General features: G+C 34.8%; 1 protein-coding gene and 2 long non-coding RNA genes across 3 annotated transcripts; all 3 read left to right on the top strand.

Annotated features, from left to right (window-relative positions):
• Nucleotides 1–2,732: 2,732 nt before the first annotated feature.
• On the top strand, nt 2,733–3,762 carry LOC135844369 (uncharacterized). Its single transcript, XR_010558510.1, has 3 exons — nt 2,733–3,019; nt 3,282–3,517; nt 3,601–3,762. It is a non-coding gene; the product is annotated as an uncharacterized LOC135844369 (long non-coding RNA).
• A 5,772-nt stretch (nt 3,763–9,534) lies between these two features.
• LOC135844391 (uncharacterized) lies at nt 9,535–10,658 on the top strand. The gene is made up of 3 exons (XR_010558516.1): nt 9,535–9,819; nt 10,063–10,286; nt 10,378–10,658. It is a non-coding gene; the product is annotated as an uncharacterized LOC135844391 (long non-coding RNA).
• Nucleotides 10,659–11,165: 507 nt separating this feature from the next.
• LOC135843689 (zinc finger protein interacting with ribonucleoprotein K-like) lies at nt 11,166–13,758 on the top strand. The gene is made up of 4 exons (XM_065361653.1): nt 11,166–11,444; nt 11,584–11,692; nt 11,764–11,900; nt 11,975–13,758. The coding sequence occupies exons 2-4, from the start codon at nt 11,618–11,620 to the stop codon at nt 12,882–12,884; spliced, it is 1,122 nt and encodes a 373-aa protein (XP_065217725.1). The 5' UTR covers nt 11,166–11,444; nt 11,584–11,617; the 3' UTR covers nt 12,885–13,758.

Genomic DNA, 13,758 nt, shown 5'->3' with positions numbered 1-13,758 from the left:
AATTTCTATCAAAAAAATGTTACTGGGTCATTCAATCTCAACTCAACCAAAAAAGGTGATTTTGAAAGTCATGTCTTTCGATTTCGCTCAAATTTTTTTTACAATATATACCCACCCAGTAAGTAAGAAGCCCCCTCAGAGGGTTGGTGGGGGGGAGCTTCAATTATTTTCACATTGTCTCGAGGTACTCAACTTCAGCAGCCCATTCCTCCAAAACTATGATACTTTGATCAAAACTGATTTCACAGTTCGAAAGGGCATTGCATTAAGAACTTTTTAAGCATTTTGAAATTTTCAAAAGTTGAAAGTTGAACTTTCAAACTGAAAGTTCAAATTTCAAAATGGCGCTGCAAGTGGGAGCTACCATTTAAAATTTTGAAAAAATTTCCATGTATGTACCTTTTGATGCTTTTTTGAAATATTCAAGTTTCGATATGGGATCTTTCAATGGAGGGAGAGCACCCCCACCCCCAATTTTGAGTGAAACTTTTGAAAGAAAATCTGGGGCATGTGATATATCGAATTATATGTTTTTGGTGTCGCTGAACACGAATATGACGTCAGATTTTTGATTGGACCCCATCCACGGCCCCCAACAATTTTTTTGGATTACTTATTGGGGAAGGTTCTGGAGGCCATGGGTGAGGTCGATTTAAAAAACTAAGGCTATATTCGTGTTCAGCGATAACGAAAACATACTATTTCATGTGTCACACGAATGTAACCATTTTTTTGAGGGTTACCCCCTTTGGGGAGGTGCTGGGGGCCGTGGATGGGTCCAATCGAAAATCTGACGTCATATTCGTGTTCAGCGTCATCAAAAACATATAATTCGATATATCACATGCCCCAGATTTTCTTTCCAAAGTTTCGCCCAAAATTGGGGGTGAGGGTGATCCTCCTCCATTGAGAGATCCCATCTCGAAACTTGAATATTTCAAAAAAGCATCAAAAGATACATCTATGGAAATTTTTTCAAAATTTTAAATGGTAGCTCCCACTTACAGCGCCATTTTGAAATTTGAACTTTCAATTTAAAAGTTCAACTTTCAATTTTTGAAAATTTCAAAATACTTAAAAAGTTTTAAATGCAATGCCCTTTCGAACTATGAAATCAGTTTTGATCAAAGTATCATAGTTTTGGAGGAATGGGCTGCTGAAAATGAATACCTCGAGACAATGTGAAAAGTAATGGAAGCCCCCCCACCCACCCCCCTGAGGGGGCTGGGACCAAACTAATTGCGGGGTTCTAACTTACTGGGTGGGTATATATTGTAAACAAAATTTTAGCGAAATTGAAAGACATGACTCAAAAACGTTGGTCGAGTTGACATGGAATGGCCCACGTGTGCTTTAATCAAGACTTTTCGACTATAAAATAAAAATGAATTCAGGGCTCGCACTCAATTTTTTTCAAACAAAAATCTTGGGTAACCGAAAAGCTTGAAAACGTTACCAAAATGTCACCAAAAAAGTGACAGAACACATGAAAAAAAAAACCATTTCAATACAGAGAAAATGAAATGACCAAAAAACAGTCTCATTTTGAATTTTAAAAAGTTGAACTAAGTAATTTTGCAACGTTTTGATAAAAAAGCGAAACTTTTAAAAAAATTTTGCCAGTGAAGTGAGAATTTTGCCAATTTTTGGCAAAACCAAAGACTTGGTAACCTTAGAAACAGAAGAGCCTTTTGGGAATTATTGGAAAAAATCAAAACTTTTGGGCGATACCTACTTGAAAAAAATAGTATACGTTCTGGCAATTTTACTAAAAAGTGGGATTTTTTATGTATGACAATTTTAGAAAAAAGTAGGTACCTACCTAATTTGGGATCTAAAAATGAAAGGTACCTGCCTATATATCTTTACATTACAATTTCTATCAAAAATTTAAAAAGGGAGACTTATATTGGACATTTTGTCATCTTTAAAAAAGCTATAATTTACAGTAATTTTTGAAATTAGAATATTCTCCAAAAAATTAGCCGATTTTGCTAGAAATCAGAAATTTTTGTCATTTTTAAAAAATCGAGAATTTTTGGCAAAATGCAAAATCCTAACCTTTTTTTTTTTTAGCAATAGCAGAAGCAGAACTTATTGTAGTTGGGCAGTTAGGGGTCAAAAGATCATATATTTGAGCAGCTCCTGTCAAAAAAACGAGATTTTCGAAAACTTTTTGGAAAAACGTGAGACCATTTAAAAATATTTTGTAAAAAGACAACAATTTTTTTAGCCATTTTGCTAGAGAGCAAAACATTTTTTATTTTCGAAAAACCGAAAATTTTTTACAAATAGTAAGCAAGACTTTGACCATTTTAGCCAAAGAAAAATTAATTTTTTGTCAAAATCAAAACTTTGGACAATTTTTTTTTTTAAAGTAAAATTCTTTGGAATCCGGGATAAAATGAAATTTTTCAGCAACTTTTCTAAAAAGCGAGTTTTTTGGGTCAATGTTTGGAAAAAATCGAGACTTTCAGACGATACAATTAAATTTCATCGGTATTCTCGTTATTTTTCCAAAATTTTCATCATTCATCACAAATTATGGAGATTTTTTGCTCGATGGCAGTTATCAACTGACGGCTGACGCTATACAATTCTGCTGCTTGCGTAGTTCGTTTTGCATGGAACGTTGTGATTGGTTGACGTTTCAAATGATACCTATTCAAAAAGATATTCTACCTGTTGCCTTGCCTGTGGCTGTGCAATTACGAAAATTGAAGGATCGGTGCTCCATTACAGGTACCGTTATATGCAGTACAGAGTACACATTACACATTCACACGTAGTCAAAGTCAAATCTAAACGTATCTCAAATTATTGTCTATAGATCAAATTAGTGATTGATTCGAAGTTTTGTAATATTACAGTTGAGATTTTCTAACAAGTGTCTCTTTCAATATGTTACGATTTGTCACGACGAAACAATTTAGCAAGTTTTTGGTTCGAGATCGAGGTCTTCGATTTATCAGCTATCTAAACTCGCTTCCAGAGATACCGATCAGTTACCCTTACTCGTGTAAGTTGCATAGTACATACCTTAATACTAAATAAAATAATCAATAGTAAAATAAAAGAGTAGTTAGGCAGTCCTACATAAGTAAGGCTGCAATTTACAACTCGCAACTTGAAATTTTTTATAAGAAGTCGCTTGGTGAATAATGCATAATTGCGGTTAAAAATTGCGCAACGGAATCAAAATCGTTTGATTCAGTTGCAAGATTGCTAAGCTTCCAAGAATCAACACTAACAGAATGTGTAATACCTATTTGATATTTCAGTGGAAGACATCCTGCTTCGAGATACGAATACACGTTTGAACAGAATCGAGGCTAAACTGGAGAGGCTGGGGGTACAAATGGAGGACTTGGAGAGGAAAATTGATCAGGCACTGCGGAACAGCTTACGTAGGTCTAAGACTGATACTGATATGACAGATTTCGCTCTCGGAGGAGTGGTGACACTGATGACGGTGGTTATACTAATATGTGGTTCAACTGTAATTAGGATCTGTTTGGTGAGTAGACATGAATTACCTACATAATTATTCGAAAAAAATAATCATTTATGCGTTTCAATTTGATGTGTATTTTATTTCAGAAATAGTAAACAAGAATCAACAATCAACAATATTATTTACTACATATACCTACCTACGTATAGGTAGAAGTACTATAATTCGATTATAATCTGTAGGTACATATACGAGTATAAACACTTGCATTGTACATTATAGCTTTCCAATAAACGATCATGTTTGTATGTACAGTTATCTAACAAGGGAACCTCTTGAGGTGTCACACTCCGATTTGAACGGGACCGCAATTTTTGGAAAGAGCATATTCTAAAACCCCCAAAACCGAATTTTCAGCTGCCCAAGTTCATTTTTCGATTTTTGGCGATTTTTTGAAAATTCAAAATTGACTGTTTTTGGCGATTTATGCTTTTTTAAAAAAAAGTACGTATACCTATGTGATCAATAAAAATGGTCAAAATGAGTCCAAAAACTAATATTAATTACCCAAATCCAAATTTCATCATTTCTATCCATTCTGGAGCCTTCAGCGCGATTTTTCAATTTCTCCAGAATTTTGAATTTGCTCCAGAAGGCGTGAATATGCAAATGGGCAGCTAAAAATCGAGTTGTATATTACACTCGACCTGTTTAACGAGTTTATCCACATTTGAACCGATTTTGAGAGTGACACCTCAAAAGTGGCGTTTTGAGCAGCTTTTTTCAAAATTAAAAAATCCAAAAAATCAAAAGTTTCCCATTTGTGTGAAAATTTTTGAAATTCACACGAATCGCTGTATTTTGTCCAAAACTAACCCCCCAAATTCAAATTTAACAATTTCCATCAATTCTGGAGCCTCCAGCGCGATTTTTCAATTTCTCCAGAATTTTGAATTTGCTCCAGAAAACGTGAGTATGCAGTTGGGCAGCTAAAAATCGAGTTGTATATCACACTCGACCTGTTTAACGAGTTTATCCACATTTGAACCGATTTTGAGAGTGACACCTCAAAAGTGGCGTTTTGAGCAGCTTTTTTCAAAATTAAAAAATCCAAAAAATCAAAAGTTTCCCGTTTGTGTGGAAATTTTTGAAATTCACGCGAATCGCTGTATTTTGTACAAAACTAACGCCCCAACTTCAAATTTCACAATTTCCAGCCATTCTGGAGCCTCCAGCGCGATTTTTCAATTTCTCCAGAATTTTGAATTTGCTCCAGAAGGCTTGAATAACTTAATATGAAGTTAGGCAGCTAAAAATCGAGTTATATATTACACTCGACATGTTTAACGAGTTTATACAACACCTCAAGAGTGGTTTTTTGAGGTGTCACTCTCGCTCCAAAACGGCTGGAAATGGTAGAGTTGGCGCTCCGGGGGTTAGTTGATCTTGCAGAAATACAGCGATTCGCGCAAATTTCAAAATATTCTTCACTAACGGTTATATCTTTTGATTTTTTGGATTTTTTAATTGTGAAAAAAGCTGGTCAAAAAACCACTCTTGAGGTGTCACTCTCGAAATCGGCTCAAATGTGTATAAACTCGTTAAACAGGTCGAGTGTAATATACAACTCGATTTTTAGCTGCCCAACTGCATACTCACGTTTTCTGGGGCAAATTCAAAATTCTGGAGAAATTGAAAAATCGCGCTGGAGGCTCCAGAATGGCTGGAAATTGTGAAATTTGAATTTGGGGGGTTAGTTTTGGACAAAATACAGCGATTCGTGTGAATTTCAAAAATTTTCACACAAACGGGAAAATTTTGATTTTTTGGATTTTTTAATTTTGAAAAAAGCTGCTCAAAAAGCCACTTTTGAGGTGTAATTCTCAAAATCGGTTCAAATGTGGATAAACTCGTTAAACAGGTCGAGTGTAATATACAACTCGATTTTTAGCTGCCCAACTGCATACTCACGTTTTCTGGAGCAAATTCAAAATTCTGGAGAAATTGAAAAATCGCGCTGGAGGCTCCAGAATGGCTGGAAATTGTGAAATTTGAATTTGGGGGGTTAGTTTTGGACAAAATACAGCGATTCGCGTGAATATCAAAAATTTTCACACAAATGGGAAACTTTTGATTTTTTGGATTTTTTAATTTTGAAAAAAGCTGCTCAAAAAGCCAATTTTGAGGTGTAATTCTCAAAATCGGTTCAAATGTGGATAAACTCGTTAAACAGGTCGAGTGTAATATACAACTCGATTTTTAGCTGTCCAACTGCATACTCACGTTTTCTGGAGCAAATTCAAAATTCTGGAGAAATTGAAAAATCGCGCTGGGGGCTCCAGAATGGCTGGATATTGTGAAATTTGAATTTGGGGGGTTAGTTTTGGACAAAATACAGCGATTCGCGTGAATTTCAAAAATTTTCACACAAATGGGAAACTTTTGATTTTTTGGATTTTTTAATTTTGAAAAAAGCTGCTCAAAAAGCCACTTTTGAGGTGTAATTCTCAAAATCGGTTCAAATGTGGATAAACTCGTTAAACAGGTCGAGTGTAACATACAACTCGATTTTTAGCTGCCCAACTGCATACCCACGTTTTCTGGAGCAAATTCAATATTCTGGAGAAATTGAAAAATCGCGGTGGAGGCTCCAGAATGACTGGAAATGGTGAAATTTGGATTCGGGTATTTAATATTAGTTTTGGGACTTATTTTGACCATTTTTATTGATCACGTACGTACTTTTTTTAAAAAAAGCATAAATAGCCAAAAACAGTCAATTTTGAATTTTCAAAAATTCGCCAAAAATCGAAAAATGAACTTGGGCATATGAATCTTAGAATGATACGTTACCTTGCTAATAGAATGATTTTTAGGATTTTTGAACAAGTTCCACGCGACCAATCGAAATGATTGATCGACATTTTTAGAAAAACTAAAAAATACATTTAAGCGATTTCAGCAAAAAAGGTACCTACCTATTTAGCAAAAATGATCGTTGAAATACTTACGTTATTTCTGAGGATACGCCGAGATGCGTAGATCTCTTCAATCACACCAAACTGATGAGCCCATGTCAGAGGAAAAGCGACGAACTCACGTGAAAAATACTAAATGAATTCGATTCGTTGTTTTTTCCAATTAATGAGAATTCCAAAAATTAACACAATATTGCTACTAGACCACAATCCATACACGAAAAAGTGCTCTAGAAGTTGATTTTGTATTTTTTTTTTCGGGAACCAAAAAAACGCGCTGCCAAAATGAAGGTACTATGTTCCCCATTCAGAAAAGTGCAATTTTGAAATTTTTCCCTTGCACAAATGGGGGGTAGACCCTCAAAAAGGTGATTTTGGGGACATGGTCGGAACCAAAAAAACTCGACGGGGTTGTATTGGGGGACTTCTCCCGATACCAAATATGTGATTTTTTTCCGTGACACCCTGCACAACTGCATATTATGGCACTTTGGATGCGATTTTTATGCATTTTTGGCCAATTTCGACGATAAAACGGCTCTTATGACCAGAGTATGGCCTGGAACCAACGGATTCTTGGACGTGTGTTAAACGAGGATATTTGAAGCCCAACTACGCAAAAACGGTGAAAAAATACTTGCACAACGCGATTTTATGCGCACTAATGGGTTTGTCAGCTACCCCCCACTACCAGAATTCCACAATGCATTATATATCCGATAATATCGATGCGACCTATCAAAATGATATAAAATTTCGCGCTGAACTCTAAAATCGCAAGCATTTTTCATTTCCACCCCCGCATGATGGCGTTTTGCCCCCCCCAACTGAATCCAACTATGATATATTGAACACATTTTGCATATTTCGCGTTGATGGTGAGGATTTATGTGTACGCAATCAGAATGAATCTCATATTCGTTATTTGGGAATATTTTTGCTTCAAAATTTTTCATTCAACCTTCACCCCCTCCCCTCCCATTTCAGGACTATGCTAGAACATAGATTTTAAAACATAGACATGACCCATCGAAATGGTATAAAATTTTGCGCTGAGCTCGAAAATTGCAATCATTTTTCATTTGTACCCCCTCGTGGAGTTTTTCCCCCTCCCTCCATAAAGCCAACTATGAAATTGGACACTTTGCACATTACGCGTCAATATATGAGGATTTATGTGTACCTAATTCAAATGATTCTCACAATCGTTATCTGGGCATGTTTCTGGTTTTTTTTTCATGTTTCATTTTTGTTCCAATTTTCTTATTTTTTCGTATTTTCTCTCGTTGTTCTTAATTTTCTGTTTTTTTCTCATTTCATTTCGTTTTTTCCAAATTTTATACCATTTCGATGGGTCATGTCTATGTTTTAAAATCTATGTTCTAACATAGTCCTGAAATGGGAGGGGAGGGGGGGAAGGTTGAATGAAAAATTTTGAAGCAAAAATATTCCCAAATAACGAATATGAGATTCATTCTGATTGCGTACACATAAATCCTCACCATCAACGCGAAATATGCAAAATGTGTTCAATATCACAGTTGGATTCAGTTGGGGGGGGGGGGGCAAAACGCCATCATGCGGGGGTGGAAATGAAAAATGCTTGCGATTTTAGAGTTCAGCGCGAAATTTTATATCATTTTGATAGGTCGCATCGATATTATCGGATATATAATGCATTGTGGAATTCTGGTGGTGGGGGGTAGCTGACAAACCCATTAGTGCGCATAAAATCGCGTTGTGCAAGTATTTTTTCACCGTTTTTGCGTAGTTGGGCTTCAAATATCCTCGTTTAACACACGTCCAAGAATCCGTTGGTTCCAGGCCATACTCTGGTCATAAGAGCCGTTTTATCGTCGAAATTGGCCAAAAATGCATAAAAATCGCATCCAAAGTGCCATAATATGCAGTTGTGCAGGGTGTCACGGAAAAAAATCACATATTTGGTATCGGGAGAAGTCCCCCAATACAACCCCGTCGAGTTTTTTTGGTTCCGACCATGTCCCCAAAATCACCTTTTTGAGGGTCTACCCCCCATTTGTGCAAGGGAAAAATTTCAAAATTGCACTTTTCTGAATGGGGAACATAGTACCTTCATTTTGGCAGCGCGTTTTTTTGGTTCCCGAAAAAAAAATACAAAATCAACTTCTAGAGCACTTTTTCGTGTATGGATTGTGGTCTATACGATGTTTGCGAGAGATTTTTTATTCCGTATTTTATTTTACGAAATTGCGAATCGATGCGTAAATAATGACGAGATATGTTAACCTTGGAGAAAAAATTCTACACGATTGAGAAAACGCGATTAATATGAGACTTTTGAATAATGATTGTGAAAATACATTCATCTTAAACATGGAAAATTGGAAAATTCGCCCAACCCAAGCTCTAATGCTTGCACCATTAAGCTAAAATTACAACTGCGACAATGAATGAACGAAGAAGGACAGTACAAAAAAATATCTTAATATGCAACTCTTCTCCCCACTCATTCCAACTATCACCACAGCTCTTCAACCACCCTTGCCAACAAAAGACTTGGGTAATCTTAGAAACAGGAAGTATTGTAAAAAAACGAAAATTTTTTTTAGTTATTTTGCTAGAAAGCAAAACATATATTTTATTTTCGAAAAACTGAAAATTTTTGGCATAAAGCAAGCAAGACTTTGATAATTTTAGCCAAAGAAAAATTGATTTTTCGTCAAAATCAAAACTTTGGATACCTAATTTAAAATTTAAAAAAAAAAGGAAAATTCTTGGAAATTCTGAGGAAAAATCAGAAAAATGACATTTTTTAAGCGAGTTTTTTGTCATTGTTTGAAAAAAATCAAGACTTATTTGACGATGCAATTAAATTTCATCGGTATACGTTACTTTTCTGAAATTTTCATCATTCATCATGCAGATATACAGATACAGAGAATTTTTGATTGCTGGGTATTTAATCAACGGCTGATGCCACAACTCTGCAGCTTGCGTAGTTCTCGTTTTGGAGCGTTGTGATTGGTTGACTTTTCGAATGATACCTATTCAAAAAGGTATTTCACAACCTGTTGCCTTGCCTGTGCAATAACATGGAAATTGATAAGGATCTCTGCTCCATTTACATATTACATTATACTCGTACGCAGTACACAGTACACATTCACACGTGGTCAAAGTCAAATTCAAACGGATCTCAAATTGTTTATAGATCAATTAGTAGTGTTTGATTTAAAGTTTATCGTACCTAGTTGAGATTTTTTAAAGAAGACATTTCTTTCAAGATGTTACGATTTGTAGCGACGAAACAATTTAATAAGTTTTTGGTTCGAGGTCCAGGTCTTCGATTTAGCAGTAATGTAGTACGAGTAAACTCGTCTCAAAAGTTAACGGACAGTTACACGTGTAAGTTGATGCATACATACTAAATAACCAATAATAAAATAGAAGAGTTAGTAGGCAGCAACTTACAACTCGCAACTTGAAATTTTTTAATAAAAAGTCCGAAGTCGCTTATTTGTTAATGGTGCATGATTGGTTAACATAGCGCAACAGAATCAAAATCTTTTGATTTACCTAGTTGCAAGTTGCTGAGCATTCAAGAATTAACACTAACATAATGTGTAATACATATATTTATTATTTCAGTGAAAGAGCTCTACAACGGTCTCGTAAATATAAACACACAATTGGGAGGAATTTTGGCTCAAATGGAACGGCAGGGGGCACGAATGGAGAGGGTGCAGAGGGAACTTGATCAGATGATCCTGGAGAGTATACAATATAGGCCTAAGACGATCGAGTATGTTTCATATGTGGCTCGTGGAATGGCAACGGTGGCTTTTTACACAATTGTAATTAAGATCTGTTTGGTGAGTAGACATGAAATGTATAGGTACCTAACCATATTCGAAAAATAATCATTTACTTATACGTTTTAATTTGATGTGTATTTCATTTCAGGAACAGTAAACAAGAATCGAGAAACTATAACGATGCCATTGTTGTAGTAGATACCTGTCTTTATTTTTTTTTTAATGTAAAAAGTTGAAAATTAACTCAATTAAGTCATTTTTTTCATTATTTTTTAAGTTATCCTTATCTTACAAAACACCTTACAAGTTACAAGTTTCAATTTTTCGTTATTCATATTCCTACTTTCTTTAGTTGGTAACTAGCTTCTATTCTTTCATTTTTGTATTGAAAATATTGAAATTTAAAAAATAAAAATGTACAAAACAGAATCGATATAATAATTTTTATTTTAGCATTTGAATTAAAGACATCGAATCGAAGTAAAAGTGGAACATTGAATGATTCAAACTAAAATGAATTATTAATAAAAAATTCAAAACTGAAACGAACGAATGCAGTCGAATAATAATAAACAGGATATCTTTGTTACTTGGGGGGGGGGGAGGTATACTTTTAATTTTTTTTTTCCAAAATTCCTGTCACTTTTTTCAGTTTTTTTTTTTTTTTTTTTTTTTTTTTTTTTCAAAAGCTGAATCAAGTTTAATTTTTTAGCCAATCAGAATATTTTTGCACTGAAAAATTCTAGCCCTAGTAATGATTAATTATTAATAAAGTTAATTTAATAAACACGACCAAGCAAGGACCAACAAAACTAGTGCGCTAATTTCAATTTGTGAATCCTGATTTCCTGAACAAAAACCAGTGCACCTCATCCACTTACAATCTGACAAAACAGACTCTGGTTCAATATCTCCTCCTCTTTCCCTTCTACGTGAGAATTGTTTTGTTTTGTTATCAACTTATCAGCTCAAGGAAATGCCTTTTTTGTTTTTCCAGCCCATTTTCCAGGCCATAATTGAGTAAATTAATAAATTAGTAGTAAAAATACACTTCTCATTTCCGTTCTCTGGATAATTCTGTAAATATAAAAACTGAAATATAATTCCAAAAGTTACACTATGAGATTATCTAGACCTGCTTCGAGTCAAGTTTCCTGAGTGTTACATCTTCTCTTTGTAACCTGACAGAATATTTGGAATATTTTACTTTTTGAAGTAAGTATTCGAGTATTTCGTTTACTGTACCATTACATATTACTTTACCTATATGATTCAATGCTTTACAAAAGCTAGAAAAATGATGCTACCTACATAAAGTTATCACGAAATGTGTTTCATTATTATTGTGTTACAGAGTATTTCATCTTACGTACAGCATCTCGAATAGAATGGATTTGACCAATAATGATTCCACTCTGTCTTCGAAAACTTTCCTGATGAATAGAAAAAACTCTTTCGTCAAAGTAATAAGAATTTCAGTTTTCAGAAATAATACATCTATGTTTCGTTTACTGATTTTGATTTCAAATTTTAGACGAATATCACAAACATAAGCAGTATTCCTTTAGATCCAGCTGTGCTGTTTAGTACTGGCTCGTACATTCCACCATGGATGAATGGCATGGATTCGGATCCATTATCTCCGTTACATTTTCCCATCAACAGTGATGGGTTAGTAAACTCTTGAATTTAGTATTTCAAAGTATTAGTAGTGTTTTACAATACCTATTTTACTCTTTCCACAGAAAAGAAGACATGCTGGATGATTTCTCTCGTAACGAAGACGGACTTTTATCGATGAAATACGAATTTAGTCCCACATCCGACGAGATTCTATCAGATAACATGACTTATATATCGAAAGAAGAAGAATCGCCTACGTTATCGGACGAAGGCGTCGATGAAAAACCTCTGAAACTAGAACACGACTCGAACCAAGCTATAAACCTGATCAGAGATCCGCTCAGCACCGAGCGATTCTATTGCCAGGTTTGCAGCAAAGGGTATCCTTCGGCTTCCGCTTTACTCAACCACGATCGTTATCATAAAAATGCAAAAACCTACGAATGCGACGTTTGCTTCAAACTATTCTCTTCAAATTCGCATCTAGTTACTCATAAAAGAACTCATACCGGAGAACGACCGTTCCAGTGTCCAATCTGTAACCGAGCGTTTTCCGATCGGTCTGCGTTCGTTAAACATGAACGTACCCATGGACCGAATGGTATCGTAGTGAAAAGATATAAATGCGAGATTTGCTATAACGATTTCGTCGACTCGTGCGGACTCAAGAAACATATGAGAATACATACCGGAGAACGTCCTTACAGATGTCAAGTCTGCGATAAAAGTTTCGCCACTAGTTCCACCTTCGTATCTCATAAACGAATTCATACCGGAGAAAGACCGTACAAGTGTGAGTTCTGCGATAAAACGTTCATCACGAAATCACATTTATTAACTCATCGACGAATACATTCGGGTGAAAAACCATTCACTTGCTCGATGTGTTCGAGAGCGTTCGCCGATGGTTCGAGTTTCCGGCGTCATGAACGTCTACATACTGGTGAGAATCGACATCCTTGTAGTATTTGTACTAAAAGCTTTCCTACGTTGTCGTCTTTGCAGAAACATCTGCATACTCATCTTTATTGAGCTGGGTCTCGATTTATTATTGTATTGTTATTATTATGATTGTTGACGCTTTATGAATTAATTACGTAAGTTGCTTGATATGCTGTAAGTACGTATACATTTATTTATATTGCCAACTCTGTCATCGTTCATTCCTTCTTCCTGCAGTTGTGTTACGCTTTTTAGTATTTTTAAGTTTACACGTATGTATTTCTCATTGTCTAGTCATTGATCGTTGAACGAGCAGGAATTATTTTTAAGCATTTGTGTGTAATTTTATCAACCATACATATTAGTTATTTTTATTAATTAAGGATTTACCTACGTGTCCATCTGTCTAGCCCGTAATTTTTTTCCCACCTGTTTGAATTTGTTTTATCGCGTATGTTATCATAAGGTGCATGCAATATTGATTTCATTTTTTAAAAAAAATTACCTACTCTAATGGTAATTTTGAATGAGACAATTGGAATTAAAATTGTTTATCTTTTAATGAAATTGAGGATATTGTGAAACTGATACGATGATTACATATTTAGTTTTAGCAACAAACTGTAACTTTGGCTGGAAATTAGTGACAATGTCCGAGACCCATCTATTTATATATCTATTCTGTGTATTAGTTTTAATAGATGAACCGAAACTGAAAAGTTTAAGTATCAGACTTCTACCGGTTGAATATTTGAACAATAATTTAACATGAAGCGAAATTATTAATTATTTCGATGATATTATTTTATTATCTTAAAAATATTGTACAATCAAATTCTCAATCATTGTAACTGTAGTAATAACTTATATTCGAGTAGCAGTTTCTTGAATGTTTATTTTTGCGAAGACTGCGTACCTATCTCTTTATTTTGTGATACTGTTATTAAAATTTTCATATCGAAAA

This window comes from Planococcus citri, chromosome 4 (assembly GCF_950023065.1).
Source record: "Planococcus citri chromosome 4, ihPlaCitr1.1, whole genome shotgun sequence".
NCBI classification, from domain to species: Eukaryota; Metazoa; Arthropoda; class Insecta; order Hemiptera; family Pseudococcidae; genus Planococcus; species Planococcus citri.
This window is presented reverse-complemented; position numbering and strand designations above follow the sequence as displayed.

Coding starts and splice junctions, on each gene's coding strand:
- LOC135843689 (XM_065361653.1), top strand. CDS start 11,618: ATGGATTTGACCAATAATGATTCCACTCTGTCTTCGAAAACTTTCCTG. Junction 11,693..11,763: donor GAAAAAACTCTTTCGTCAAA/GTAATAAGAATT, acceptor TTCAAATTTTAG/ACGAATATCACAAACATAAG. Junction 11,901..11,974: donor TTTCCCATCAACAGTGATGG/GTTAGTAAACTC, acceptor CTCTTTCCACAG/AAAAGAAGACATGCTGGATG.